Source organism: Artemia franciscana, chromosome 9, assembly GCF_032884065.1.
Source record: "Artemia franciscana chromosome 9, ASM3288406v1, whole genome shotgun sequence".
In the NCBI taxonomy this organism is placed as follows: Eukaryota; Metazoa; Arthropoda; class Branchiopoda; order Anostraca; family Artemiidae; genus Artemia; species Artemia franciscana.
The window spans coordinates 47,244,460-47,272,187 of record NC_088871.1 but is presented as its reverse complement, the minus strand read 5'-3'; the positions used below and the strand labels follow the sequence as shown (position 1 = coordinate 47,272,187).

Here is a 27,728-nt window from a genome sequence, read left to right as displayed (position 1 = left end):
AAATGAAAAGTTCTAGTGCCCTTTTTAAGTGACCAAAAAATTGGAGGACACCTAGACCCCCTCCCATGCTCATTTTTTCCCAAAGTCAACGGATCAAAATTTTGAGATAGCCATTTTGTTCCATTTTTTTCCCGCATAGTCGAAAACCATCATAACTATGTCTTTGGAATGACTCACTCCCCCAGAGTCCCTGGGGGAGGGGCTGCAAGTTACAAACTTTGTCACGTGTTTACATACAGCAATGGTTATTGGGAAGTGTACCGATGTTTTCAGGGGGATTTTTTGGTTTAGGGGTGGGGTTGAGGGGAGGGGGCTATATGGAAAGATCTTTCCTTGGAGGAATATGTCATTGGGGGAGAGAAATTCAATGAAAAGGGCGCGGGATTTTCTAGCATTACTTTAAAAAAAAAAATGAAAAAATAAACATGAAAAAGTTTTTTCAACTGAAAGTAAGGAGTAGCATTAAAACTTGAAACGAACAGAGATTATTACGCATATGAGGGGTTCTAAAAATACTTTAGCATAAAGAGCGAAGTATTTAGAAGGAGATAAATACCTTGCTCTTTATGCTAAAGTATTTTTAGTAATTTCAACTATTTATTCTACGGCCTTTCTGATTCAGGGGTCATTCTTAAAGAATTGGGACAAAACTTAAGATTTATTGTAAAGAGCGAAGTATTAACGAGGGGACAAACCCCCTCATATACATAATAAAAAACATAACTATATAAAAGTTTGTTACGTAAGTTAATTCTTAAGTTACGTATATTTTTTACTAATGAAAACGTTCGTTAAAAATAAAAGTTCTAGTTGCCTTTTTAAGTAACTGAAAAATTGGAGGGCAACTAGGCCTCCTTCCCCACCCCTTATTTCTCAAAATCGTCTGATCAAAACTAAGAGAAAGCCATTTAGCCAAAAAAAGAATTAATATGCAAATTTCATTTTAATAGTTTATGTGCGGAGAGCCAAAATCAAAAATGCATTAATTCAAAAACGTTCAGAAATTAAATAAAAAAATTGTTTTTTAAACTGAAAGTAAGGAGCGATATTAAAACTTAAAACGAACAGAAATTACTCCGTATATGAAATGGGTTGCCCCTCCGCAATCCCTCGCACTTTACGCTAAAGTTTGACTCTTTGCCACAATTCTACTTTTTAAAACAATTAAAAACTTTAGCGCAAAGAGCGAGGGATTGCGGAGGGGATAACCCATTTAGTATAGGCTACGGAATAATTTCTGTTCGTTTTAAGTTTTAATATCGCTCCTTACTTTCAGTTTAAAAAACTAGTTTTTTTATTTAATTCGTAATAGAAATGACAACAGGGCAACAAAATAATATCACAAGATTAATATAGGTGTGCAAATAAGACTTTCATGAAATGGGAATTGTGGTACACCCCCCTTCTGTTTTGGAAGCCCCCTAAAATACTTGAGTGTCTTGTGTGCTTTATAGAAAATGCTTTTTGTTTCGAAATTTTGAAATTTTATTTGTCAAAACATCAATAGCAACAAAAAAGAAAATCATGATGATGATTCCCGCCTGAAATTTCTCTGTTCTCCTGTAAATTATTTGGCGTCACAATTTCTTCCAATTTAAAAAGGGTTACTCATGTTAAAATTATCATCTGCAAAGTTAATGTGCCTATCATCCTCTTTAAGCTCCTAAATAAATTTGAAATCCCCCCTTTTCATTATTTGAAGATTTACACTTACTGTGCCCGCCCTCGTCTTGAATGTGCTTAGCACCCTGGTATCTCCATGGAAGAATCTGATGAAATTGAATCCATCCAAAAAAGAGCCCTGCGAATAATCTTCAAAGAAGATCGCCACGGACTGTTTGTTATCCCATTCATGCCTTCTCCCCCGTAGGCTGCTTTACCAACAAACATAAAAAAAAAACTTTTACCCCTGACAATAATGAAAAATTAACAAAACATTTCACTAGTTTCTAACTTTTTATTACTAATGCATGCTTTGCCTATGTTTTGTATACGTTTGCTCGTTTTCCCTCCTTTTTAAGTTTTTAAAGACTCTTTTGATATTTTTTTTTAACTTAGAGTTTTATTGTTTTTAATGTTTTCGTATTTTGGGCCTTCCTACTGACATTATATAACTGGTTGCGTTCAAACTTATAAGCTTAATCACGTAGCGAGTAGATTTTATCTAATAAAAAAAAAAACTAATTTTAACATTTTAAAATTAAAATTATTGATCAGGCACCGTAACTATTTTTTCAGTTTACTTAATAACTGTAGCGATTTTGAACTTAACAAAATTTTCAACTTTTTTCATGTCTTAAAAAGACATTGCTTATATTTATATGAAAATGAAGATTGGGTAATGATGTTTTTCTAACAACGATTTCTACTAAGCTTCAAACTTTTGGTTTTCTTTTTTAATGTTTTTGAATTGTTGTATTCCCTTGTTGAAATATATACAAATATTTTTGCAATTACCAGTTTTTTGCTCTTTAAGCAATTTAACGTAAGCTCCTCCATGCACGAAAATCTTCAATTTTTCCACATAAGTTTGACAAGCGTTACAACGGCATTGCAATACTCATGTTTATAAAAATGACGTAATTCACATTGTCTTGTTCTTAAATGAAGCCTCTTAACGAATTTTCTCAAACTTCTGAGCTATCTAGATTGTTTTTTAGGCCAGAATATCCCAGGATGTCAATATTACACTAGATAAAAGTATACTATGAGCATCTAGTTTATCAAAAAGTTGTATCTTTAGTATCTCAAGAACAACACAGGGTATTAAATTTAAGCTTCCACGACATGTTGAGGAGGATTCTTAAAAGTGGTAGGAGGGCAACAAGCCCCCCTCTTCCCTTTTTAATTACCTGCCCTCAAAAAGATATTTGATGAAAATTATTGCCTCTGGGGACGACATATTCCTCCACAGAACCTGGAGTAGGTGTTGTAAGTTATTTAAGTTGCCCATTGCTTATATGCAATATTGGTTATCGGAAAAAGGGGGCCCGAGTCTCCAAAAAGGCTAAGGGTGTTAAGGTAAAACTTTAAAGCACTGTTTAGGGGATGTCAAATTAAAATCAAATCACATGACATGCAGTAGGGTTGTCAAAAGGACAAAATAGCAATATCTAAGGAATGGCTAAGGATTTTAAGTTGAAAATTAAGACATATTGAGAAGATTGTTGAAAAAGGAACAGAGGGCACCCAGCCCCCCTCTTGCTTATTCCGATCCCCCTCTTTTAGCAATGATATAAATCCCAAAACCATTTTATTCAAAGTAGCCACAACGTCTAATATCTATGCCTCTGGGGATGTCAAGCCCCGGAGGCGCCGGGGCAAGGAATGTAAATTATTCAATTTATCAATTTTTTTCATGCATCGTTTATCATTGGGAAATGGGGAGTTTTCTCTTATCCGGGGTGTGTCTTAAAAGGCTATGTATATTCATGAGAAATTTCGGGAACTGATGAGGCTTATGTTGACCTAAATCAAAAGAAACTATTTGCACCAAGTTATCGAAAAGGTGTATCTGCGATATATTAGTAATGGGTAAAATTATTAACTTGAATTTTTCCATATCACTACTCACACTACTACTACTACTACCGTGGCTGCAAATGTGACTGGTTGGAACTGTGACTATTTCCAACTGTGGCAACTTGCAACTATGACTGCGACTGCTGGCAACTACTACTACATCTATTTCTGACTACTTTTAGGGAATTTTGAGGGGTATGCTGAACTTTTTAAGCTTGACAATCAAACCGAACAAAAATTAATTAAGAAAGATTTTTGAAAAAAAAGTTTTTCAAAGAAAAGTAAATAGCCATATTTAACATAAGACCAGTTGAAAAAAATTCCTATAGTAATGCAAAGCCAAAATGACCGGAAACCACTATTAAAGAATAAATGAAACCCAAAGCGAACAGAAATTAAATAAAAAACCATAGCAAACATGAAACGAATTAATAATAATTTTTTTCTTTTATATTTACATCATCTTTTATATTTACAACAAAAATAAAAAACTACTGTGAAATAAAATCTGGAATTGTCGAGTTTTCAGCAATTAATACTAACGTGTATCAAATAGTTTGTTCATTTCTATTATTTCTTTCCCAGGACTGTTTGAGACCCAGGACTGTTCGGTACGCATAAAACGCAAATGAAACAATGGACTTTACACTTTTACGGCTAAAGGAGGGGAAAAGAGGCAATAACCAAACTCCTGTTTGTAGTGGTTTGTTCTTTTTAATTTTGATTTACTTTTAACTCAAGCTAACTATTTATTTATTCATTTATACTAGTACCTCTTAACTGTATTCTTTCTAAGAATAACCTATATTTAGTGCAATCCCGACAAGTCGTATATTTTTCCTGTTAGTACTTTAGCTAACACATAAGTTGAAAAAAATTCCAGTTTCTTCGTGCATTATTTATATTCAAGTTTAACAGAAAAGCTTAAAAAAAATCCTTCTGAAAAGCTGGCATTTTCTACACAGGAATAAGCACGGGAGGACAAGGATATCTAGTTTTCTTTGCACCTACATTTTGCATTTTTCCTGAATTATAGCTTGTAGTATTTTAAGCTTAGTTAAGACACATTTCTTCCTATTCTCCCAAGCCTTTGCTAAAAACAAATTTAGAATATAGCAGTTACTGTATATTAGTGTAATAATAACAAATATAAATGTAGAATCGAGGTATGGTGCCAACATCCAGGCTGGCAATATAATTTTAATTTCTTTTCGTCTTATTCTGCACAAAATTAGGAAAAACTTGTATTTCTGTGCTATTTCAGGCAGAATCATGATTTTTCCATAAATGTCTATGTGAGCGACTTCTGTGAACTTCAGAAAAGGATTGGGTTCGGCAAAAGTTGTGAGCCATTTAGTTTTTTCTCTGGTATTCCGGCCTTTTTTAATGTTCTGTTTTGGCATGGTTATGTAATGCAGAAAATCTCATCTCCATTAGAAAATATGTAAAATACATTTTATTATTGGTTGTCGCATTGGAAAGGGGGAGGTAGTACGCATGACCAGTGCTAATCGCCTAATGTCGAAAATTGAAGGAAGGTAACACAATAAAAGTGAAGTATATGGTGTCTCGCATTTGCTAGTTTTTCCCCTGTTTTGTTTTATTTTCCCGTCGTAGTCACATTTTCGAGGGTAGAGGGAATTTTTCTATTGATTTTCTAGTTTACTGGGTGATTTATAAGGGGGCTTAAAAAAAACACCAAAACCGCAATGATAGGACTGTTTCAGAAATTGATAGCACATATTTCGGAATTTTGATATATTGAGGGAGAACAGGCAAGGGACCCTGTAGGTACGGAGTGGTGCATGTCCCCATGCGTAGACAAGTCATGAGCAACCACTCTAGAGTGGGTGCCAGAAAATTTATTTTCTTGCTGAAGGAGTTAAAGTTTGTTTACTCCTTCAAATCAATGTGTTTCTCCTAATCAGGATACAAAAGCCTGAAAAATTTTTTGCCACACGTCATAGAAGTCTTTTCCAAATATTATGTGATCTTACCATTTTTATATTAGTTTAGCCTTCTATTGTGGAACATATCGATTATGAATCCACCTCCCCTCCTTCCATCGACTGGTTATCATTGCAATAACTAGGCAATTATTTTTATATGCAGAAGACGTTCTTTCAAGGCTGAATCTTGATTAGAATTTGTTTCCAAGAATTGGATCGGACCTCTGAATATTAATCCATTTCATTGCTCTGTTAAACATCATAGCAAAATTAAGACATAATACTCAGCCGTGGAAAGCGCAGCTTACGCCCCATTCACAATGAGATTTTAGATTTAGTTAGCGCTAATTTAAGCCAATCAAAGTCTTCAGTAAGGAATTCTCCGCGATGAAAAGCCTGGTTGACTCAAGCTAGCGCTAGCTAAACCTCGGTAATAGAAAAATCTTATAGTGGATAGGCCTTTATAAGCAACATCAGTGTTTTGTGTGCTTGATATATATCAACAATTCAAGGACATAGATTCCTAAAAAAAAGTTGCATCCTTGTTTTGATGTTAAAACTTTTTTATGCCTGCTTGGTAAATTGATGCCAATAGATAAGTTTCGTCAATATTTTCAGAACTAGATGAAAAATATTGCATAATGTTTGTATAAGACCCACAACAATTTAAGTTTGAACAATCTGCCTTATTACTCAACAATTACACAACATTAAGATAGAATCAATAAGACAAATAGATACCTGTCAGTCTTGATTTCATCTGGTCCCAAGCGCTGTTTTGTCATGTTCCAATGGCAGAATCCAGGTATACGGAACACTTGAACCAGGTATATGGAACACTCATTTCTCTAAATAAGGCAGTATTCCACCCCTGAGAATCGCAGCTTACATACGCACATCTAAAGTAGTATATTAGTAGATCTGGAGGATTGCCTAGCATCGTGGTGGACCAGCATTAATGGTCTATAGATTGAGAGAAACCCTTTTATCAATCTTCAAAAATTTCGATAAAACTATTTTTGCCAATTCTCCCCCCTCTGATAAACACACCTTGTGTCCAAACGTTGCAAGATCTATTCCCGATGCAAAGAAGAGGTACCAACAAAACCTCCGCATGTGTGTGTGGGGGGGAGTAGTAGCAACAGCCTAATGATCTTTGGCTAGGGACCCAACCCAAAAAGAGAAGTCACTTGAGACAAACAAAGTATCCATAAAGCAGGAATAAATTAACTTAAATGATACCTTAATATGTTATTTAATATTTTATATTATTTTATATGTTATATTATATGTTACATTTTATGTTATATTTTATCTGTTATGTAATATGTTATATTATATAATAAGTAATAATATGTATAATATAATAATGTAATATATTATAATATTGTATAATATGTTATATTTTAATATGTTATATTATTATTTAATATGTTATTTAATATGATACCTTAATATTACCTTAATATGTTACCTTAAATGAGAATTGTGATAGTTTAGTTGACACATTTTTAAATTGGACAATGTCGAATCTCCTTTTACCAGTTGTTTTCCGACATATTGTCCCGGAATAAAATCTTTTCCTGTAGCTCTGGTCATATTCACTATCTTTTCAGAATTATTTGAGAGCAATTCATCTTCGATAACGAATTTCTGTCCTTGCAAAGGAGACGTCTCACAGTCTATAAAAGAAGAAAATTTTCAGTGCATGGATAGGCAACCACCACCAGTAGATTTTAGATCTGAAAGCTAATTTTATAAGAACTATTTACACCAAACTTGAACATGCAGTCGGAACTTTTCCATTCATTGCCGTTATTGGACAATAGGTTGCCTTTTTACTTTTTTTTTTAGCACAATTTGGGTCTTTTATTGTTTTCCGAAATGCTGAAAAAAGCTTTCTAATGCCATTTATAAGTTAAATTCAAGAAATTATCGCAAGAAATTTACGAGGGCTCATGCAACTGAACAATCGTGCAACTGAGTCTTCGTGCAATTGAGCCCTGTGCAACTTAACCCTATTTAGCTAACCCATGTGCAGCAGAACCACTGCGCAACTGAATCCCCATGCAACTTAATCCAGGTTTCACGAAAGCCTCATTTAACTGAAGCCCTTTTAACTGAGCCCCGTGCAACTGAACCCTCGTGCAACTGGACCTCTTTTTACTGTACCCACGTGGAACCAAACCTACGTGCAAATCCCCCCTATTGAACTGAACCTTTGTGAAACTAAACCCCCCGTGCAAATCACCGCACGTGCAACTCAACCCGATTTTACTGGGTCCTGGATCAACAAATAAATCTGGCTTAAATGATCATTGACGTCTAATTTTCTTTTTTGTGTGATTAAATGAAAAAAAAACAAGTTTTTGAAGTTAAAGTAAGGAGCGACATTAAAACTTAAAACGAACAGAAATTACTCCGTATATGAAAGGGGCTTTTCCTCCTCGACGCCCCGCTCTTTACGCTGAAGTTTTTTATTGTTTTAAAAAGTAGAGTTGCGAGAAAGAATCAAACTTTAGCGCAAGGAGCGGGGTGTCGAGGAGGAAAAGCCCCTTTCATAGACGGAGTAATTTCTGTTCGTTTTAAGTTTTAATGTCGCTCCTTACTTTCACTTAAAAAACTCGTTTTTTTTATTTAATTTCTGAAAGATTTTGAATTAATGCATGTCTGATTTTGGCTCTCCGTACATAAATTATTAAAATGAAATTTGCATATCAATTATTTTTGGGTTAGATGGCTTTCTCTTAGTTTTGATCAGACGATTTTGAGAAATAAGTGTGGGGAAGGAGGCTTAGTTGCCCTCCAATTTTTCGGTTACTTAAAAAGGCAACTAGAACTTTTAATTTTTAACGAACGTTTTTATTAGTAAAAAATACACGTAACTTCAGAATTAACTTACGTAACAAACTTTTATATTTTTATTTTTTTATTATATATATGAGGGGGTTTGTCCCTCGTTAATACCTCGCTCTTCGCACTAGATCTTGTCCCAATTCTTTTGTCCCGATTCTTTAAGAATGACCCCTGAATCAGAAAGCCCGCAGAATAAATAGTTGAAATTACTAAAATAATTTAGCATAAAGAGCGAAGTATTTATCTCCTCCTAAATACCTCACTCTTTATGCTAAAGTATTTTTAGAACCCCTCATATGCGTAATAATCTCTGTTCGTTTTAGGTTTTAATGCTTCTCCTTACTTTCAATTGAAAAAACTTTTTCATGTCTGTATTTTCATTGTTTTTTTTTTTAAATAGTAATGCTAGAAAATCCTGCGCCCTTTTCATTGAATTTCTCTTTCCCATGAAATATTCCTCCAAGGAAAGATCCTCCCATATAGCCCCCTCCCTTGAACCCCACACCCAAACCAAAAAAATCCCCCTGAAAACGTCGGTACACTTCCCAATAACCATTACTGTATATAAACATTGGTCAAAGTTTGTAACTTGCAGCCCCTCCCGCAGGGACTTTGGGGGGGGGGGGTAAGTCATCCCCAAAGACATAGTTATTATGGTTTTCGACTATGCGGAACAAAATGGCTATCTCAAAATTTTGATCCGTTGACTTTGGGAAAACATGAGCGTGGGTGGGGGCCTGGTGCCCTCCAATATTTTGGTCACTTAAAAAGGGCACTAGAACTTTTAATTTCCGTTATAATGAGCCCTCTTGCAACACTCTAGGACCACCTGGTCGATACGATGACCCCTGGGAAAAAAACAAACAAATAAACACGCACCCGTGATTGTCTTCTGGCAAAAAATACGAAATCCCACATTTTTGTAGATTGGACCTTGAAATTGTTTTTATAGGTTCTCTGATACGCTGAATGCGATGGTGTGACTTTCGTTAAGATCCTATGACTTTTATCTATTTTCTCTATTTTCCAAAATAAGACAACTTTTCTCAGGCTCGTAACTTTTGATGACAAAGACTAAATTTGATGAAACTTATATATTTAAAATCAGCATAAAAATCCAATTCTTTTGATATATCTTTTAGCATCGAAATTCCGTTTTTTAGAGTTTCGTTTACTATTGAGCCGGGTCGCTCCTTACTACAGTTCGTTACCACAAACTGTTTGATAAAAAGACATTGCTTTTTTATGAATGATCTTGACAGGCATTTATTTCATGATTTTAACAAACAAACAGTTTCAACAAGATAGAATGAAAAAAGATTCTAACTTGTGTTTTAACCCATGATATTGCCTCATAATTGTAGAATAGTGGAAAATTAGTGCTTTACTGAAAACACAAAGTATAACTAAAAAAACAAGTTGCTGATCTTAAAGCAAGGAATTCTTTTACTAGCTTGCAAAAAATAAAAGACTACCTTATAGGCTGTTTATTAGCCTCACACAACCTATAATACTTATAACCTTGATCATACAATTGAAATTCTTTAATAAAATCAAGCTTGGTCAGTCTTTGCAGAACGAGCTAGTCCTTTTTCAGAATTCACCGAATGTAGGATATCTCATTTCATAGTCTCACAATAGTTTCATTTCAGCTGGTTCTGCATATAGGCGCTGCATAAATTGTGAAGCAATAATTTTTGTTCCTTGTATGTTTCAACTTCGCTCTTTACTTCTATTAGAAAAATTTCGTATTCTAAACTAAATTTTCTTGGTTTTTAGCTATTTTTCGCGTCTGTTTTTGGATGGGGGGCTGGGAATTTAATCTTTCTTAAAAACCCTGAAAAACTTGCTTTGTTATTTAAAAAATGGTTGCTCTTTTAAATTGCTCTTTTAAAATTAAATATTAGCTAATAGACCCAATTGTACTAAATTGCAGCTAATGCTTCAAAAATGTTTTTATTCTGTTTTTCAGGCTAACCCAATTCCGACCAAAGACCTGTGTTTCAACTGGACACAATTCAAAAATTAAAAGTAGAAGTAAAAAAGTAAGTAGATTGGATGTAGAAATGGTTTTAAAATTAGTAGAAAATAAGCAGCTATACATAATTAATTTCTAAGGAAAAAATGAGTACAGAAGCCGCAAACTACTCCTTCTAATGTTTTGTCATTGCTCAAAAATTTCCCAGAAATGATTGTCCTTCTCGTTCATCACCAGTAATTGCTTTGGGTTTCCGGCACGACAAGAAACGAGTCTAAGCTAAAGAGAATCATTATTTCTTTTGTGCTTTACCAGATGGCATTAATTTTTTGCCCAGATCCAACAGTTCGAAGTAAAGGACAGTCGGTGAGTGGCGGCCCAGGTCAATTATTACGAAAACTTTAAAAGAAAGGAATTTTGATGCCAATAGGTATATCAAAAGAATCGGCTTGTTATGCTGATTCCAAATGTGTAAGTTTCATTAAGTTTATCCTTACCCATCAATGGGTATGAGCCTGAGAAAAATTGCCATATTTTGTTAAAAGGAGGAAATACCCCCTAAAACATATAATCTTAATGAAAATCATTTGATCAGATTCAGCGTATAAGAGAACCCTACTTCAGAGGTTTCAAGCTCCTGTATGCAAAAATATGGAATCTTTTTTTTTTTTTGCTAGAAAGATCACGGATGAGGGTTAATTTCTTTGTTTTTGTGCTTTTTGTTTTTCCCAGGGGTGATCGTACTGACCCAGTGTTCTTAGGATATCAGGAGAGGGCTCATCCAAAGGGGAAATCAAAGTTTTAGGGCCCCTTTTAAATGACCAAAATATTGTAGGGCAAGTAGGTCCCCCCCCTGCTTCTTTTTCCTCAAAATCGCCAAATAAAAACTTCGAGATAGCCATTTTGTTTAGCATAGTTGAAAAGTCAAATAGCCGAAATTTTGTTGATAATACAGCCCCCGACAGCCCTTGGGAAAGGGTCTTTAAGCTATACAGCTTTCCCATTGCTTACGTGTGGTATTTGTTGTTGGAAAGTATGCTGAGATATTTGTTGTTGGGGTGTATGGCTTTATTTTTTTTTTTCAGACCACTTTGCATTGAAAAAGTTGTCATAAAAACTCTCATTCGACTGGAAACTGGAACAGGTATAATATTCTAAATTCCTTGTTTTCTTCGTTATTTTCATTTGTCATACTTTCTCTTTGACTGCTCATTTTTTTAATGCGGGAAGAGTTTTCCACGGGGGAAAATTTTCCACGGGAGGATTTTATACGGGAAGGGAGAGAGAATTTTTTGGGGGATAATTTTCCGCAGGGGGAGTTTCTTGGGGATTTTTCTGTGGAGGGTAGTTTTTGTAGAGTATTTTTCCTTGGAGGGAGTTTCTGGAGAGATCACGCCTTGCACCGTGACACCAGATAGAGGTGTTATTGTCTTTGATTGAACCAACGAAGAACTTATAAAGGGTCACAAGATTTTCTGATTTGGTTTTTCTTTCCTGGACGACCAAAAATTTAACACAAAACCTTCAAAAAGCCATTACGCCAAAACCGTGGGTGCAAAATAAAGAACAAAAAATGAAGCTACAATGTTGAGTTTAGCATACAATTATGCAATAAAAAACGTGCTTAAGCAACTAAGAAAGTAAGAAGAATTAACAATTATTTTTCAAAGACTTTGCATAATTTGAAACCAGATTGCATTAGCCTGATCAAGTCGCAGATTCTAATTTTCTTTTTTTATGAATGCGTATTTATGCAATTGCAGTGATTTTGGCCTTTGATCAATGAACTTATATATATTAAAAGACTACTTGTGCATAAATGACCCCTTATCCTACATAAAATACTAAGTTTAATCCCCCCCTCTCCCAGACAGAGCCTACAGGTATTTTCATACCTATGAACCAAGTTAAACAAATATAAATAAACAGAAAAAATAGATAATTAAAAAAAGCAAACTGTTAAAAAGTAAACAAACAAATAGGGCATATTAGCCATCTTTAAACAGCAAAAGACTTACATAATTCAAAAACTCAAAGTAAAAAAAACAACAAGGATTTTTTATTTAGCTACATTTTTAATATCTCATGCGCTTCAAATTACGTCAATCGAATTTAATTAGGAGCCTTCTAACATTTAAAAAGACTTTTTTACAAGTCTAAAAAAATTAAACATTTTTTATTAGCTAAATTCATTCATAGGTTTTAGGAATCCAGATTAAAATTTCCAAAAAAATTGGAGGTACAAATTTACTTTGCTTAAGTGGAACTTCATACAAAACAAGTACTAAGTAGGAATTCAAATTCAGTCATCAAAAGCTAAGACCAATAATTTCCTTTTTGCAGGGAGGTAGACCACTTGTTTTTATCAAAATTTGCCAAACTAATAAAAAAGTTAAAGATTTTACCCTAAAAGCAATAATGCATTTTTTAAATGAGAAACTAAAAGAGTCAACCTTAAATAATAACTCATATAAATAAAGAAAAATAACATATCTTAACGAATTTTTAAATACCTTGCTCGATCTGTTCCATTGTGGTTCTTCACAAGAGGTGTTAACAAGCCTGATGAATATATTTGACTAATTTCCTTGGTGAAAAAAAATGTATCGTAGCTGTAGTCTCTGAATAGCATTAGCTTGACTGAGTCATCTGCAAATTATGTGGAACACCATGAGAGGCAATATATGATGTGATATTTTCCTTTTTTAGTTGTATAAGTTTTATTGGTGCAATCATGCAAATCTAGAGAGTTTAACCACAATAACCTTTTTTGCGCAAACGAATTTAAAGCAAGCCACGAAGTTCCCGGTAGAACTTGTGACGGCTGAATATTTATATTGAAGTTAATTTGAGTTAATTTGACTCTGTTTATGAGGTTGTTTTGTTGCCTGTTCTTTTTTTTTCTCTTGCGTGTTCTTTTTTTTCTCTTGTGTGTTAGTTTTCGTTTTATTTAGATGAAATTAAATAAACAAAATAAGCTTTTTAACTGAAAGTAAGGAGTGACATTAAAACTTAGAATGAACTCTGTATATGAAAGGGGCTTTTCCTCCTCAACGCCCCGCTCTTTACGCTAAATTTTGACCGTTTCTTTTATCTCTACTTTTAAAACGTTATAGCGTGAAGAGCGGGGCTTTGAGGAGAAAAAGCCCCTTTCATATACGGAGTAATTTCTTTTTTGTTTCAAGTTTTAATGTCGCTCCTTACTTTCAGTTGAAAAAAACTTTTTTGTTTAATTTCTGAGCGTTTTTGAATTAATGCATGTTTTGATTTTGGCTCTCCGCACATAAATAATTAAAAAGAAATTTGCATTTTTTTTTTTTTTTGGCTAAATGGCTTTCTCATAGTTTTAATCGGAAGATTTTGAGAAAAAAAAGAAGCGGGAGAAGAGGCCTAGTTGCCCTCCAACTTTTTGATTACTTAAAAAGGCAACTAGGAATTTTAATTTCTTACGAAAATTTCATTAGTAAAAAATATACGTAATTTAAGAATTAACTTACGTAACGAACTTCTATATTCGTATGTTTTTATTACGTATATGAGGGGGCTCACCCCCTCGTCAATACCTCACTCTTTGCACTAAAGCTTAAATTTTATCCCAATCCTTATGAATGACCCCTGAATCACAAAGGTCGTAGAAAAACAGTTGAAATTACTAGAAATACTTTAGCGTAAAGGCAAGGTATTACAAGGAGATGAACCCCTTATATGCGTAATAATTTCTGTTCGTTTTATGTTTTAATGCCGCTCCTTACTTTCACTTGAAAAAACTTTTCATATTTATTTTTCCATTGTTTGTTAAATAATGCTAGAAGATTCTGCGCCCCCTTCATCGAAATTCCCCACCACCGTGACAAATTCCTCGATGGAAAGATCCTCCCGCGTAACCCTCCTCAATTTCTTCCTCTCCCAAACCAAAACAATCCCCCCTGAAAACGTCTGTAAACTTCCCAGTAACCATTACTGTATGTAAAAACTGGTCAAAGTTTGTGACTTGCAGCCCCTCCCACGGGGACTGTGGGGGAGCAAGTCGTCCTCAAAGACATAGTTATTAGGTTTCTCGACTATGGTGAATAAAATGGCTATCTCAGAATTTTGATCCGACGATTTTGGGAAAAAAAGAGCGTGGGAGGGGCCCTAGGTGCTCACCAATTTTTGGTCACTTAAAAAGGGCACTAGAACTTTTAAGTTCCCGTCAAAATATGCCCTCTTGTGACATTCTAGGACAATTGAATCGCTACGATCACCCCTGGGAAAAAAAATAAACACGCATCCGTGTTTTTTCCGAAACTCCATATTTTGTAGATAGGAGCTTGAAACTTCTACACTAGGGTTTTCTGATACGCTGAATCCGATTGTGTGGTTTTCATAAAGATTCTATGACTGTTAGGGGGTGTTTCTCCCCATTTTCAAACATAAGGCAAATTTTCTCAGGCTCATAACTTTTGATGGGTAAGACTAAGCTTGATGAAACTTATATATTTAAAATCAACATTAGAATGCGATTCTTTTGATGTAACTACCTATTGGTATTAAAATTCTATTTTTTAGAGTTTTGGTTACTATTGAGCCGGGTCGCTCCTACAGTTCGTTACCACGAACTGTTTGATTCAACTGTAAAAGAAATGTGTCTTTTTCCTAAATACATTTTTCCATTGAAAAGGGCTCTTTGCGCAGACGAATTTAAAGCAAGCCACAAAGTTCCCTGTAGGATTTGTAATGGCCAAATATTTATAGTGGAAGTTAATTTAAGTTTGTTTTGTTGCTTGTTCTTTTTTTCTCTTGTGTGTTAGTTGTCGTTTTATTTAGATGATTCTACTGTAAAAAAATGTTTCTTTTTCCTAAATATTTTTTCCGTTGAAAAGGGCTCTTTGCACACAAAGAACCTCTTTGCGCAGACGAATTTAAAGCAAGCCACAAAGTTCCCGGTAGAATTTGCAACGGCCGAATGTTTATAGTGGAAGTTAATTTGAGTTGGTTTGACTTTGTTTTTGATTTTGTTTTGTTGCTTGTTCTTTTTTTCTCTTGAGTGTTAGTAGTCGTTTTATTTAGATGATTTTACTGTAAAAAAAAATGTGGGTTTTTCCTAAATATTTTTTTCTGTTGAAAAAGGCTCCTGGACATGGAGTCAGAATATTCGGGTACGGGTTTTGTATTGTTTAAAGTTATGCCGCTTTTTTTATGGCACTTGGTATTAACCAAGTGACATATAGCAATCGCAAATTCTGTCGGTCTGTCGGTCTGTCTGTCGGTCCCGGTTTTGCTGCTTTAGGCACTTCCAGGTAAGCTAGGACGATGAAATTTGGCAAGCGTATCAGGGACCGGACCAGATTAAATTAGAAATAGTCTTTTTCCCGATTTGATCATCTGGGGGGGGGGAGTGGGGGGCCGGTTAATTCGGAAAATATAGAAAAAATGAAGTATTTTTAACTTATGAGCGGGTGATGGGATCTTAATGAAATTTGATGTTTGGAATGATATTGTGTCTCAGAGCTCTTATTTTAAATCCCGACTGGATCTGATGACATTGGGGGGAGTTGGAGGGGGTAAACCTAAAATCTTGGAAAACACTTAGAGTGGAGGGATAGGGATGAAACTTGATGGGAAAAATAAGCACAAGTCCCAGATGCATGATTGATATAATCGGAACGGATCCGCTCTCTTTGGGGTAGCTAGGGGGGGGTGGTAATTCTGAACAATTAGAAAAAATGAGGTATTTTTAACTTACGAACGGGTGATCGGATCTCAATGAAATTTGATGTTTAGAAGGATATCGTGTCTTAGAGCTCTTACTTTAAATCCCGACCGGATCTGGTGAAACGGGGGGGGGGAATTGGCAGGGGGGAACCTAAAACTTGGAAAACACTTAGAGTGGAGGGATCGGGATGAAACTTGGTGGGAAAAATAAACACAAGTCCTAGATACATGATTGACATAAACGGAACGGATCCGCTCTCTTTGGGGTAGTTGGGGGGGGGTTATTTCTGAAAAAAATAGAAAAAATGAGGTATTTTTAACTTACCAACCGGTAGTCGGATCTCAATTAAATTTGATATTTAGAAGGATATCGTGTCTCAGAGCTCTTATTTTATATCCCGACCGAATGTGGTGACATTGGGGGGGGGGAGTTGGGAAAAACTTGGAAAACACTTAGAGTGGAGGGATCGGGATGAAACTTGGTGGTAAAAATAAACACAAGTCCTAGATACATGATTGACATAAACGGAACGGATCCACTCTCTTTGGGGTAGTTGGGGGGGGGGGGGGTTATTTTTGAAAAAATAGAAAAAATGAGGTATTTTTAACTTATGAACGGGTAATCGGATCTCAATTAAATTTGATGTTTAGAAGGATATCGTGTCTCAGAGCTCTTATTTTAAATCCCGACCGAATCTGGTGACATTGGGGGGAGTTGGGAGGGGGGAACCTGAAACTTGGAAAACACTTAGAGTGGAGGGATCGGGATGAAACTTGGTGGGAAAGATAAGCACAAGTCCTAGATACATGATTGACATAACCGGAACGGATCCACTCTCTTTGGGGTAGTTGGGGAAGGGGTTAATTCTGAAAAATTAGAAAAAATTAGGTATTTTTAACTTGATCTCAATGAAATTCGATGTTTAGAAGGATATCGTGTCCTAGAGCTCTTATTCTAAATCCTGACCGGATCTGGTGACACTGGGGGAAGTTTGGGGTGGGGGAACCTAAAATCATGGAAAACGCTTAGGGATCGGTATGAAACTTGGGGGGGGGGGGAAATAAGCAGAAGTCTTACATACGTGATTTAAATAATTGGAAGGGATCCGATCTATTGGGGGGGGGGCTAATTCTGAAAAATAAGAAAAAATTACGTATTTTGAACTTACGAAGGAGTGATCGGATCTTCATGAAACTTCATATTTAGAAGATCCTAGTAACTCAGATCTCGTATTTTAAATCTCAACCGGATCAAGCGTAATTAGGGGGGGGGGCAGTTGGGGGGACCGGAAATCTTAGAAAATACTTAAAGCGGTGAGATCAGGATGAAACTGGACAGGAAGAATAGAAACCTGTCTAAGATACGTGACTGACATAACCGGACCAGATCTGCTCTCGCTGGTGGAATTGGGAGGGGGGTAATTTTGAAAATTGAGGTATTTGTAACTTACGAAAAGGTGACCAGATCTTAATGAAATTTGATATTTAGAAGGATCTTATGCTTTAAAGTTCTAATTTTAAATTCCGACCAGATCCTGTTACATTGGGGGGAGTTGGAGGGGGAAACCGGAATTCTTGGAAAACGTGAAAATTGGGGTATTTTTATCTTACGAATAGATAATCGGATCTTAATGAAATTTGATTTTTAGAAGGAATTCATGTCTCAGAGCTCTTATTTCAAATCCCGACCAGATCTTTTGACATTGGGGGGAGTTGGAGGGGGAAATCTTGGAAGAACACTTGGAGTGGAGAAATCGGGATGAAGCTTGGTGGATAGAATAAAAAAAATTTCCTTGATACATGATTGACAGAATCGTACTGGATTCTCTCTCTTTGGAGGAGTTGGGGGGAGGGGTTTAGTGATTTGGCGAGTTTGGTGCTTCTGGACGTGCTAGGACGATGAAAATTGGTAGTTGTGTCAGGGAGCTGCACAATTTGACTTGATAAAGTCGTTTTCCCAGATTCGACCATCTGGGGGGCTAAAGGGAGAGGACAAATTAGAAAAAATTAGGTATTTATAATTTACGAGTGGGTGATCGGATCTTAATGAATTTTGATATTTAGAAGGACATCGTGACTCAGAGCTCTCATTTTAAATCCTGACCGTCATTAAGCCTCTTATTTTCCTTTTTAAATCAATCTATTGATTCGTAGAATTTTGTTAGAGCTCATACCATATGATCTCTTGGCTCTTAGCTCTTCTCGCCTCGTCACAAGTGCAATATGAGCTCTTAGCTCTTGTTGTATATTATTATTTGTTCCACTGCTTTATTTAAATGAAAACTGTTGATTCTCTCTCAATTTTTTGCAAATTTTATGGTTTAGATTAAAATTTATATTTTAATTTTAACACCTACGAAAAATAATAGGCTACTGCAGTGTTGCTCGAGGCCTAAGTAGCCTACAAGGAAAAAACTCTTCCACATCCTGTCATACTTTCCTTTGGTCTTTTACATGTACCGAAGCCACGTATTCAGATAAGTAGCAAAGATAAGTGACGAGTGATAGAATGAGATGATGATAGTTTAGGTTAGGTTATGTTAGGTTAGGGATGCTGTCAAAATAACCCCCCCCCCAATGTACAAATATATAGCTCAAATTATATTATTATATAAAATAATGGTTATATGAAGGTTATAGGATCTACCTAACTTCACTTTTTGGAGTGTGTTTCATTTAATTAACAAGTGCCTGATTATATATTATGGGTAAGATGTGAAAATGCTAATAAATAGATTTTAAGTACTTCCGCATTATATGGTACACTCTCGAGAATTTTAATCACAACGATGAGACAATAAACAGTTCTCACAGTCTTTATACCAGACAATCAGCTTCAACTCGGTGAAAAATTACATTGTAACTATATTTTAATTGAATATTTAGTTGGTATTTTGGTTATGTTATGTATTTAATATAATGCGTTCTGTGCTGTCCCCCTATCATAATTCTATGTTGTAGTTTTCATAATTTTGTTTCTAAAGTATTGTATTTTCATCATATTTTGTTTTATTTCATTAGCATTCTCCAAACTTCACTTCTCGAATGAGAACAATATAATACAGAAGTACTATACTTTTTTTAGTTCTCCCCGCCCCCTCCCTCCCTATGGAATGATTCCAACCTACTCGAAATAAATTCCTGACATTGCCATTGTCTGCAATAAGTAATGAACAGCTACTAAACGTCCCTGCAGTGAATTTAACCGAATGTTAAATTAACAAACTTCAAGGTCAGTTCTTATAAGTCTTGGACAAAATGTACTACAATCAACGGGGAAACTGTTTCCCTAAATCAGTGGCAATTTTTCATCAGTCCTTCTGTAATTACGCCATTGTTCGCTAAGCGCCCACAGAAGTCAGCCTACTGGTTCTTGTCCCTAAAATTGAGGGAGAAATAGGTACAATTTAAATGAACCAAAAATAGGCTCACCTTTGTAGTTCTGATTCCGAGTGCAATGTTGCTTGGCTTCCTAGTTGGCTGGTGATATATAGTTTTATGTTTGAGATTTGCTGAAAGATGAAGGTACGGGTCTTTGCTTTGAAAATTTTTGGTTGAATTAGTTCTTCGATAAAAAGTGGCTGGCACTAACTGGTTCTACTAAATATAGCAATAGGCATAACGGTATAATAATGTTAGAAGGACTCAGAGCTATTTTGCGGAAACTAAGGTGCACTGGCAGATCCAGCGCCCCCGTCTCTTGTTCCTCTCTTTTTCATTCTTCTTTAAAAATGAATTTTTTAATTTGCTCAATTATTGGCGCCCTTGTCACATTAGCCCCCCTGAGATTTTGCTCTTGATCCGCCCCTGCCAAGGTGGCCTGCACAGAGTATATATATATACATATATATATATATATATATATATATATATATATATATATATATATATATATATATATATATATATATTTCTTTTTTTGTGTGCATTTAATGAGTTAATATTATTGATGATTCAAGTAATATGAATGTAGTCGCTATTACAGGTCAGAATGGCCTTTTTCCGACTAATTGATGTAAAGTTTCTAAATAAAATTTACCTACCTACCTACCCTATCCTTGTGGGTACACGTTATTGCCGTAACACCCTGGGAACATCCCACAAGCTGCAAGGTGAGAGAACTACTTCTTCGGAGCATCTACTAAGAATAGCAAATAAATATCCAAAGGCTGCTTCCTGTTACCACTTGAAATTATGGTATAAAAATGGACTTATCTTTAACAAAACTGTGCATAGGTCGAGTTTACACGGAATAAGGCATATGCATTATCGTCATCTAGTTTCTTACGTTATCAAAAATTTAAGAACTTTTTTTCAGGCTACGTTTGGAATTTTATAGCCTGAATAGGAGGGTGATTGGTTTTAGTTAGGGTGGCCACTGTGACTTAATTAAAAAGAATATTTTTGAGACTTAGATTGTTGAAAGTTTCATAATATTCTTCAAATAGAATTGATTTGAGGGAAGTCGAATCGAAAGATATTTTAAATTACAAGCTTTTAGGCAACCCAAGATTAGGAGAGTGAAAACCAACACTTCTATCCAAGATCATTCATTAATTTTGAAACGTGATCAATTTACTTTGAAAATATTTTATTAATTGAATGCTCCAACGAAATATATAAAACAGAAACCATATACTACACCTTTTAAGACAAAATTTTTTAAGACAAAATTTTTTTAAGACAATTTTTTCAATACCAGCACAGTGTCAAAAATTGAAACAGCGTCAATTATTTTAATCGCTAACATTTTGTTTTATTTAATTTATTTTACTCTTAGAATGTTCTCTCTCTGCGGTGGTTGGTGATTTAACTATAAGGCGGGGGCACTTATAACATGATCAACTTTGCAAATCGATGCCAAGGAACAAAAATCCATTGCAAAATCTATCGAAACCTGCCTAAATCATGGCCTTGGCCATGATGATTTGGACATGAAAAAAAAGTTAAATCTATGGCAACCTCTGAATAGTTGGGATAGTTGAAACTTTAGTTTACGCAAGCAACTGGATAGCATCTGAAGCAATCTGAGAGCAATGTTGTTATGGTTTATGTTAAAATCGTACAGTCATATTTCATGACATCCATTGATACAAAAGAGGCGACCTGCTAAACGGTTGAAAAAAAAATTCCCTTAAGGGACCTCGACTTAAGCGATCTGCACTGAAGTGGATTTAAATCGCCAACTACGAAGAATGCAGGTTTTGCTACTTTATGTAGAGTTCATACCATATGAACTATAGATATGTAGAGTTATGTAGATGTAGAGTTATGTAGAGTTCATACCTTTATGTAGGGTTATATGCACAGTCACTGCTTCAGCTGTTCTTCTGCATGGAAATTTGGTTACTTTGGAATCAATATCAGAGCATAGACATCCTTCTAGGGTAAGTGCGAACTATAGAAGCTGCTTCTGCAATGACTAAATATCTTTTTCGATTATAAGTGAAGAATGACGTGTAAATATAAAATTAAAATAAGTTTTTCTCCATATGAGTGGTACTTCCTCCCCTAGCCTCCCGACTTTATAGTAAACCTTTAATATTGCGTCCTAGAAGCAATTTCCTTTGCTGATCGCCCTTCAAAAAAATTGACATGAAAGCTATATTGTTCAGCACAAACAGTGTCTGAGTTCCTTCTCGAAGCATATGGATGAAAAATAAATTTTTATCTTGTTTGTCTTGTTTTAAAGCATTTATTTTTTAAAGCGTTGGGATCAAATGGCCGAAGAGTAAAGATCAAGATGCTTAAGAGACCGCAGTGTCCTTGATATACATAATTTATTTTATCAAACTTTTCCACAGAAGCAGTTTTCCAAACAAAAGCAAAGAGCTATATTAACTCAAAGATGAGCAGAAATAAGTCAAATAACATTTCGAGTATAAATGTACTATACATCATCATCAATTAATAAATCAAAACCAAAACGAACAGAAATTACAATAAATAACCAAGTCAAACTCAAAACAAGCAGAAACTACTACAAAGAGGAGCAGGGCTAAATCTCCCTGTGAATTTTATTTCGGGGGAGGGGGAGGAGGGGCAAAAGGGGTCCACGTGCAGGGAGTCAAAGGGCGTCAGCTATATAATAATTTTTATCGCAATTGCTGGGGTGTCATCAGTCCTACTTGCCCCTCCCAAATAACGCCCCTGCCTTCTAAAGACCAGAGTGTAATCTGCGCTTTACTGAAAAGAATCTTAATTTCGAGCTATGTGTTCTATTAAATAGAAAAAAACATTTTTTTCTAACTGAAAGTAAGGAGCGACATTAAAACTTAAAACCAACAGAAATTATTCCGTATATGAAAGAGGTTGTCCCCTCCTCAACGTCTCGCTCTTTACGCTAAAGTTTGACTCTTTGTCAAAGTTCCACTTTTCAAAATAATAAAAAACTTTAGCGTAAAGAGCGGGACGTTGAGGAGGGGACAGCCCCTTTCATATACGGAATAATTTTTGTTCGTTTTAAGTTTTAGTGTTGCTCCCTACTTTCAGTTAAAAAAACTTGTTTTCTTTTATTTAATTTCTGATCGTTTTGAATTAATGTATGTTTTGATTTTGGTTCACCGCACATGAATAATCAAAACAAATTTGCATATAATTTTTTTGGCTAAATGGCTTTCTCATAGTTTTGATAGGACGATTTTAATAAGAAAAAGAGGTGGTGCAGGAGGCCTAGTTGCCCTCCAATATTTGGTTACTTAAAAATGCAACTGGAACTTTTTATTTTTTACGAACGTTTTTATTAGTAATAGAATATACGTAACTTACGAAATAACATACGTAACCAGCTTCTATATTTGTATATTTTATTACGTATATGAGGGGGTTCGTCCCCTGTCAATATCTTGCTCTTTACACTAAAGCTTCAATTGTGTCCCAATTATATACGAATAAATCGTTCAGGGGCAAAACCCAATGCCCCTGAATCACAAAGGCAGTAGAATAAATAGTTGAAATTACTAAAAATACTTCAGCGTAAAGAGCGAGGTATTGAGGAGAAGGAGAAGAACTCCCTTATGTATACAATTATTTCAGTTCGTTTAAGTTTTAGTGCTGGTCCTTACTTCTAGTTGAAAGAACGTTTTTGTTATTTATTTTCTCTTTTATTTTTAAAAATGCTAGAAAATTCTGCACCCCCTTCATAGAAATTCTCTTCCCTCATGATAAATTCCTCCATGGAAATATCCCCCAACGTATCCCCCTCCCAAGGCCTACCCATCCCCCCCATCCTAACGCGAAAAAATTCCCCCTGAAAATGTCTGTACACTTACCATTACTATATACCCAATACCCAATAACCATTACTATATGTAAACAATTGTCAAAGTTTGTACCCAATAACCATTACTATATGTAAACAATTGTCAAAGTTTGTAAATTGCAGCCCCTCCCCCAGGTACTGTGGGGGATTAAGTCGTCCCAAAGACATAGTTATTAGGTTTATCGTCTATGCTGAACAAAATGGCTATCTCAAAATTTTGATCCGGTGACTTTTGGGAAAAATGAGTGTGGGAGGGGGCCTAGTTGCCGGGCAATTATTTGGTCACTTAAAAAGGACACTATAACTTTTAATATTCGTTAAATGACCCCTCTCGCGACATTCAAGGACCACTGGGTCGATACGGTTACCCCTGAAAAAAAAAACAAAAAAAAATAAACAAACAAACAAATAAACACGCATACGTGATCTCTCTTCTGGCAAAAAATACAAATTCCACGTTTTTGCACATCAGGATACGCTGAAGCTGATGGTGTGATTTTCGTTAAGATTCTATGACTTTTAGGGGGTGTTTATCCTGTTTGCTAAAATAAGGCAAATTTTCTCAGGCTCGTAACGTTTGACGGGTTGAACCTGAAGAAGCTCATATATTTAAAATCAGCATAAAAATGCAATTCTTTTGATGTAACTATTGGTATCAAAATTCCGTTTTTTAGAGTTTTGGTTACTATTGAGCCGGCTCGCTCCTTACTACTATTCGTTACCACGAACTGTTTGATTTCTTATAATATGATGAAAAGGAAAAAATCGCCATCACAAACAAGATTACTGAAGAAAACTATATGATTGTCAATTGACAATTTAATGTCCTGGATCCATTAAAGTTAAGAGAGAGAAAACGTTTAAAATTTCTTTTGTGTTCAGTAAAGTACAAATTATTTTCTGGTTTTTTGAAGGCATGGGTACTTTAGCCCTTCTTCTTTTAATGGTAGTTTCTGCTAGCTTTGTTTTTTATTTGATTATTTATTGTTAATGACAAATTTCACATACACGCTCTTGGTATCTGGAATACACATATTTTGTTTAATTTAGTTCAAATATCCCTAGGGATTCCCTGAAAGTTAACCCCTAATATCCTCAGCTGCAGTAGTGGTCTTAGCAGTAGTAGTAGTAGCAATAGTGTTCGCACGAACATAGTGCGTTTTGGTTAGTTCAATAACCCCCTCAAAATGCCCTGAAAGTTGCAACTTAATACTCTAACCTGTTTCTAAGACATTACTCATGTCCCCTTTTGACAACCTACATGCACATGATTTGTTTTGTTTAATTCAAAATCCCCCTCTTCCTGAAAATTTCTTCCTAATGCCCTTAACTTTAGGACTAGTATTAGTTGTAGCTGTAATAGTCACAGCAGTAGTATACATAAAGTGTAAACACCCCCCTCAACACACTCTGAAAGTTTTAACTTAATGCTCTAAGCTGTTGATGAGATAACATTCCCTGAAAGCTTCGCCTTACTATCTTTAGCTTCAATAATAGTAATAATCGTATAAGTTGGAGAAGTATTCGTAGCGCACATAGCATGTTCTGTTGCTGTTGTTTTTTTCCACAACATATGCTGTGAGTTTAAGTTTGATACCCTAAGCAGTTCCTTGGACATTGTTGACACGTTATTTTGACTGTCTTCACGCAAACAGTTTGTTTTGATTTAGTTCAGCATCCTCTCAACATTCCTTGACATTCTCAACTTAACACCCTTAGCTTTAGCAGTAGTAGTAGCAATTCTTGTTGTTGTATCTTTAGTAATAGCGGTAGCAGCAGCAGTAGTAAAATGTAAATATTGCCTTTTGGTTAGTTCAACATTCCTCACAAAATACCCTGTAACTTACAACTAAATATTCCAATCCAGTCCTAAGGTATTGCTTATACGCCCATCTGACAACCTTCATGTGCAAAGTGTGTTTTGTTTGATTCAAAGTCCTCCTCAGTATACCCTGTAACCTTTATCCTTCATACTTTGAGTTTTAGTAGCCTGAATACTCTAAGCTATTTCTAGGATATTGCTTATATGCTCTTTTGACACCCTGTATGCATATAGTGCGTTTTGATTTAATTTCACATCCCCCAAACATTCACTGAAAGCTTCACCTTCATATTATTAGCTTCAGTAGTAACAGCAATCGTACGGACAGTAGTAGCAGTAGTATGTACATAGTGTCTTTTGATTAGTTCAAAATCCCCCTCAACACACCTTAAAAGTTTCGGCTTAACGTTCTAAGTCGATGCTGAGATATTGGTGATACACTCTTTTTACAAGTTATATGCATAATGTGTGTTTTAAATGAGTTCAACATCCCCCTAAACACTCCCTGAAAGCTTTACCTCAATGCCCTTAGCCTCAATAGTTGCAATAGTCGTAGTAGTAGTGGCAGAAGTAGTAGCATTAGTACCAGTATGCACACGGCGTCTTTTGTTTTTTTAACAACCCCCTCAACACAACCTGATAGTTTCTACTAAGTACTCTTAGCAGTTCATGGGACATAGCTGACACAACCTTTTGACAACCTGCATGCAAATAGTTTACTTTTATTTAGTTCAACATCCTCTCAATATTCCCTGGAATTCTCATCTTGATACTCTTAGCTTTAATAGTAGTCGCAGTAGAAGTACCAGTATTAGGAGTAGTAGTAGTTAAGGTAATAGTAGTAGTAACAAGCAAATACTACCTTTTGGGTAAGTTTAATGTCTCCAATAACAGGCCCTAAAAGTTTCAACTTAATAATCCAATGAGAAGATATTGCTAGTAAACTTTTTTGACAACCTGTATTTACATAGTATAGTTTGACTTAATCCAAATATCCCATCGGCAATCTTTACAATTTTCGCCTTTATATCTTTTGTTTTAGCATTAGTATTGTCGACGTAATACTAGCAGTTAGAGTTGTAGTAATAATAGCAGGGGTAGCAGTAGTAGAAGTAGCAGAGGTAGTATGCTTATATTACCTTTTTGTCAGTTGAACATCCCCCATCATGCCCTGAAAGTTTCTAATTATTGCGCTACGCTGTTCTTAGGATATTGCTGATATGCCCTTTTGAAACCTGCTTGCGCTTGGTGTGTTTTGATTTACTTCAAGTTTCTCCTCAACATCCCCTGAAATTTGAGTATCAATACCCTTAAACTTAGTAGCAGTCGCAATAGAAAATGTATTTCTAGTAGCAATAGTAGTAGTAATAGCATTAGTAAACAAATTAAATAAAAAAAACTAATTTTTTAGCTGAAAATAAGGAGCGACATTAAAACTTAAAACGAACAGAAATTACTCCGTATATGAAATGGGTTGTCCCCTCCGCAATCCCTCGCTCTTTACGCTAAAGCTTTTAATTGTTTTAAAAAGTAGAATTGTGGCAAAAAGTCAAACTTTAGCGTAAAGAGCGAGGGATTGCGGAGGGGACAACCCATTTCATATACGGAGTAATTTCTGTTCGTTTTAAGTTTTAATGTCGCTCCTTACTTTCAGCTAAAAAAATTAGTTTTTTTTATTTGATTTCTGAACGTTTTTGAATTAATGCATGTTTGGTTTTGGCTCTCCGCACATAAATTATTAAAATGAAATTTGCATATTAATTCCTTTTTGGCTAAATGGCTTTCTCTTAGTTTTAATCAGGCGATTTTGAGAAATAAGAGGTGAGGAAGGAGGCCTAGTTGCCCTGTAATTTTTCGGTTACTTAAAAAGGCAACTAGAACTTTTAATTTTAACAAACGTTTTTATTAGTAAAAAATATGCGTAACTTAAGAATTAACTTACGTAACAAACTTTCATAACCTTATCTTTTTATTATGTTTACGAGGGGGTTTGTACCCTCGTTAATACCTCGCTCTTTACACTAAATCGTAAGTTTTGTCCCAATTCTTTAAGAATGACCCCTGAATCAGAAAGGCCGTAGAATAAATAGCTGAAATTACTAAAAATACTTTAGCAGAAAGAGCAAGGTATTTATCTACTCCTAAATACCTCGCTCTTTATGCTAAAGTATTTTTAGAACCCCTCATATGCATAATAATCTCTGTTCGTTTTAAGTTTCAATGCTACTCCTTCCTTTCATTTGAAAAAAACGTTTTTATGTTTATTTTTCATTGTTTTCTTATAGTAATGCTAGAAAATCCTGCGCCCTTTTCATTGATTTTTTCTTCCCCCATGACAGATTCCTCCAAGGAAAAATCCTCCAAAATAGCCCCCTCTCCTCAGCACCACCCCCAAACAAAATAAAATCCCCCTGAAAACATCTGTACACTTCCCAATAACCATTACTATATGTAAACACTGGTCAAAGTTTGTAACTTGCAGCCCCTCCCCCAGGGATTGTGGGGGAGTAAGTCCTCCCCAAAGACATAGTTATTATGGTTTTCGACTATGCTGAACAAAATTGCTCTCTCAAAATTTTTATCCGTTGACTTCGGGAAAAAAATGAGCGTGGGAGGGGGCCTAGATGCCCTCCAATTTTTTTGGTC

The 27,728-nt window shown here is 35.3% G+C and overlaps 2 protein-coding genes across 14 annotated transcripts in view; one reads left to right on the top strand and one right to left on the bottom strand.

Annotated features, from left to right (window-relative positions):
* The window catches only part of LOC136031494 (myogenesis-regulating glycosidase-like), a 75,675-nt gene extending 62,720 nt beyond the window's left edge, over positions 1-12,955 (bottom strand). For both annotated transcript variants that reach the window (XM_065711143.1, XM_065711144.1), the window contains exons 1-2: positions 12,819-12,955; positions 6,946-7,153 (exon numbers count right to left, since the gene is read on the bottom strand). The gene's annotated coding sequence lies outside the window, so the exon portion shown is untranslated. The remainder of the gene's footprint in view (positions 1-6,945; positions 7,154-12,818) is intronic.
* Positions 4,798-27,728, top strand: part of LOC136031495 (uncharacterized) — a 43,634-nt gene continuing 20,703 nt past the window's right edge. For 2 of the 12 annotated variants that reach the window (XM_065711148.1, XM_065711150.1), the window contains exon 1: positions 6,199-6,298. In XM_065711148.1, the coding sequence (XP_065567220.1) occupies positions 6,263-6,298 (36 nt within the window). In that variant the 5' untranslated portion in view covers positions 6,199-6,262. Of the gene's footprint in view, positions 4,867-6,198; positions 6,299-7,103; positions 7,301-10,299; positions 10,373-10,590; positions 10,672-11,390; positions 11,450-19,428; positions 19,525-21,278; positions 21,387-27,728 lie in introns of those variants that run through there. The other 10 variants (XR_010618522.1, XR_010618518.1, XR_010618519.1 and 7 more) reach the window with 10 other exon arrangements.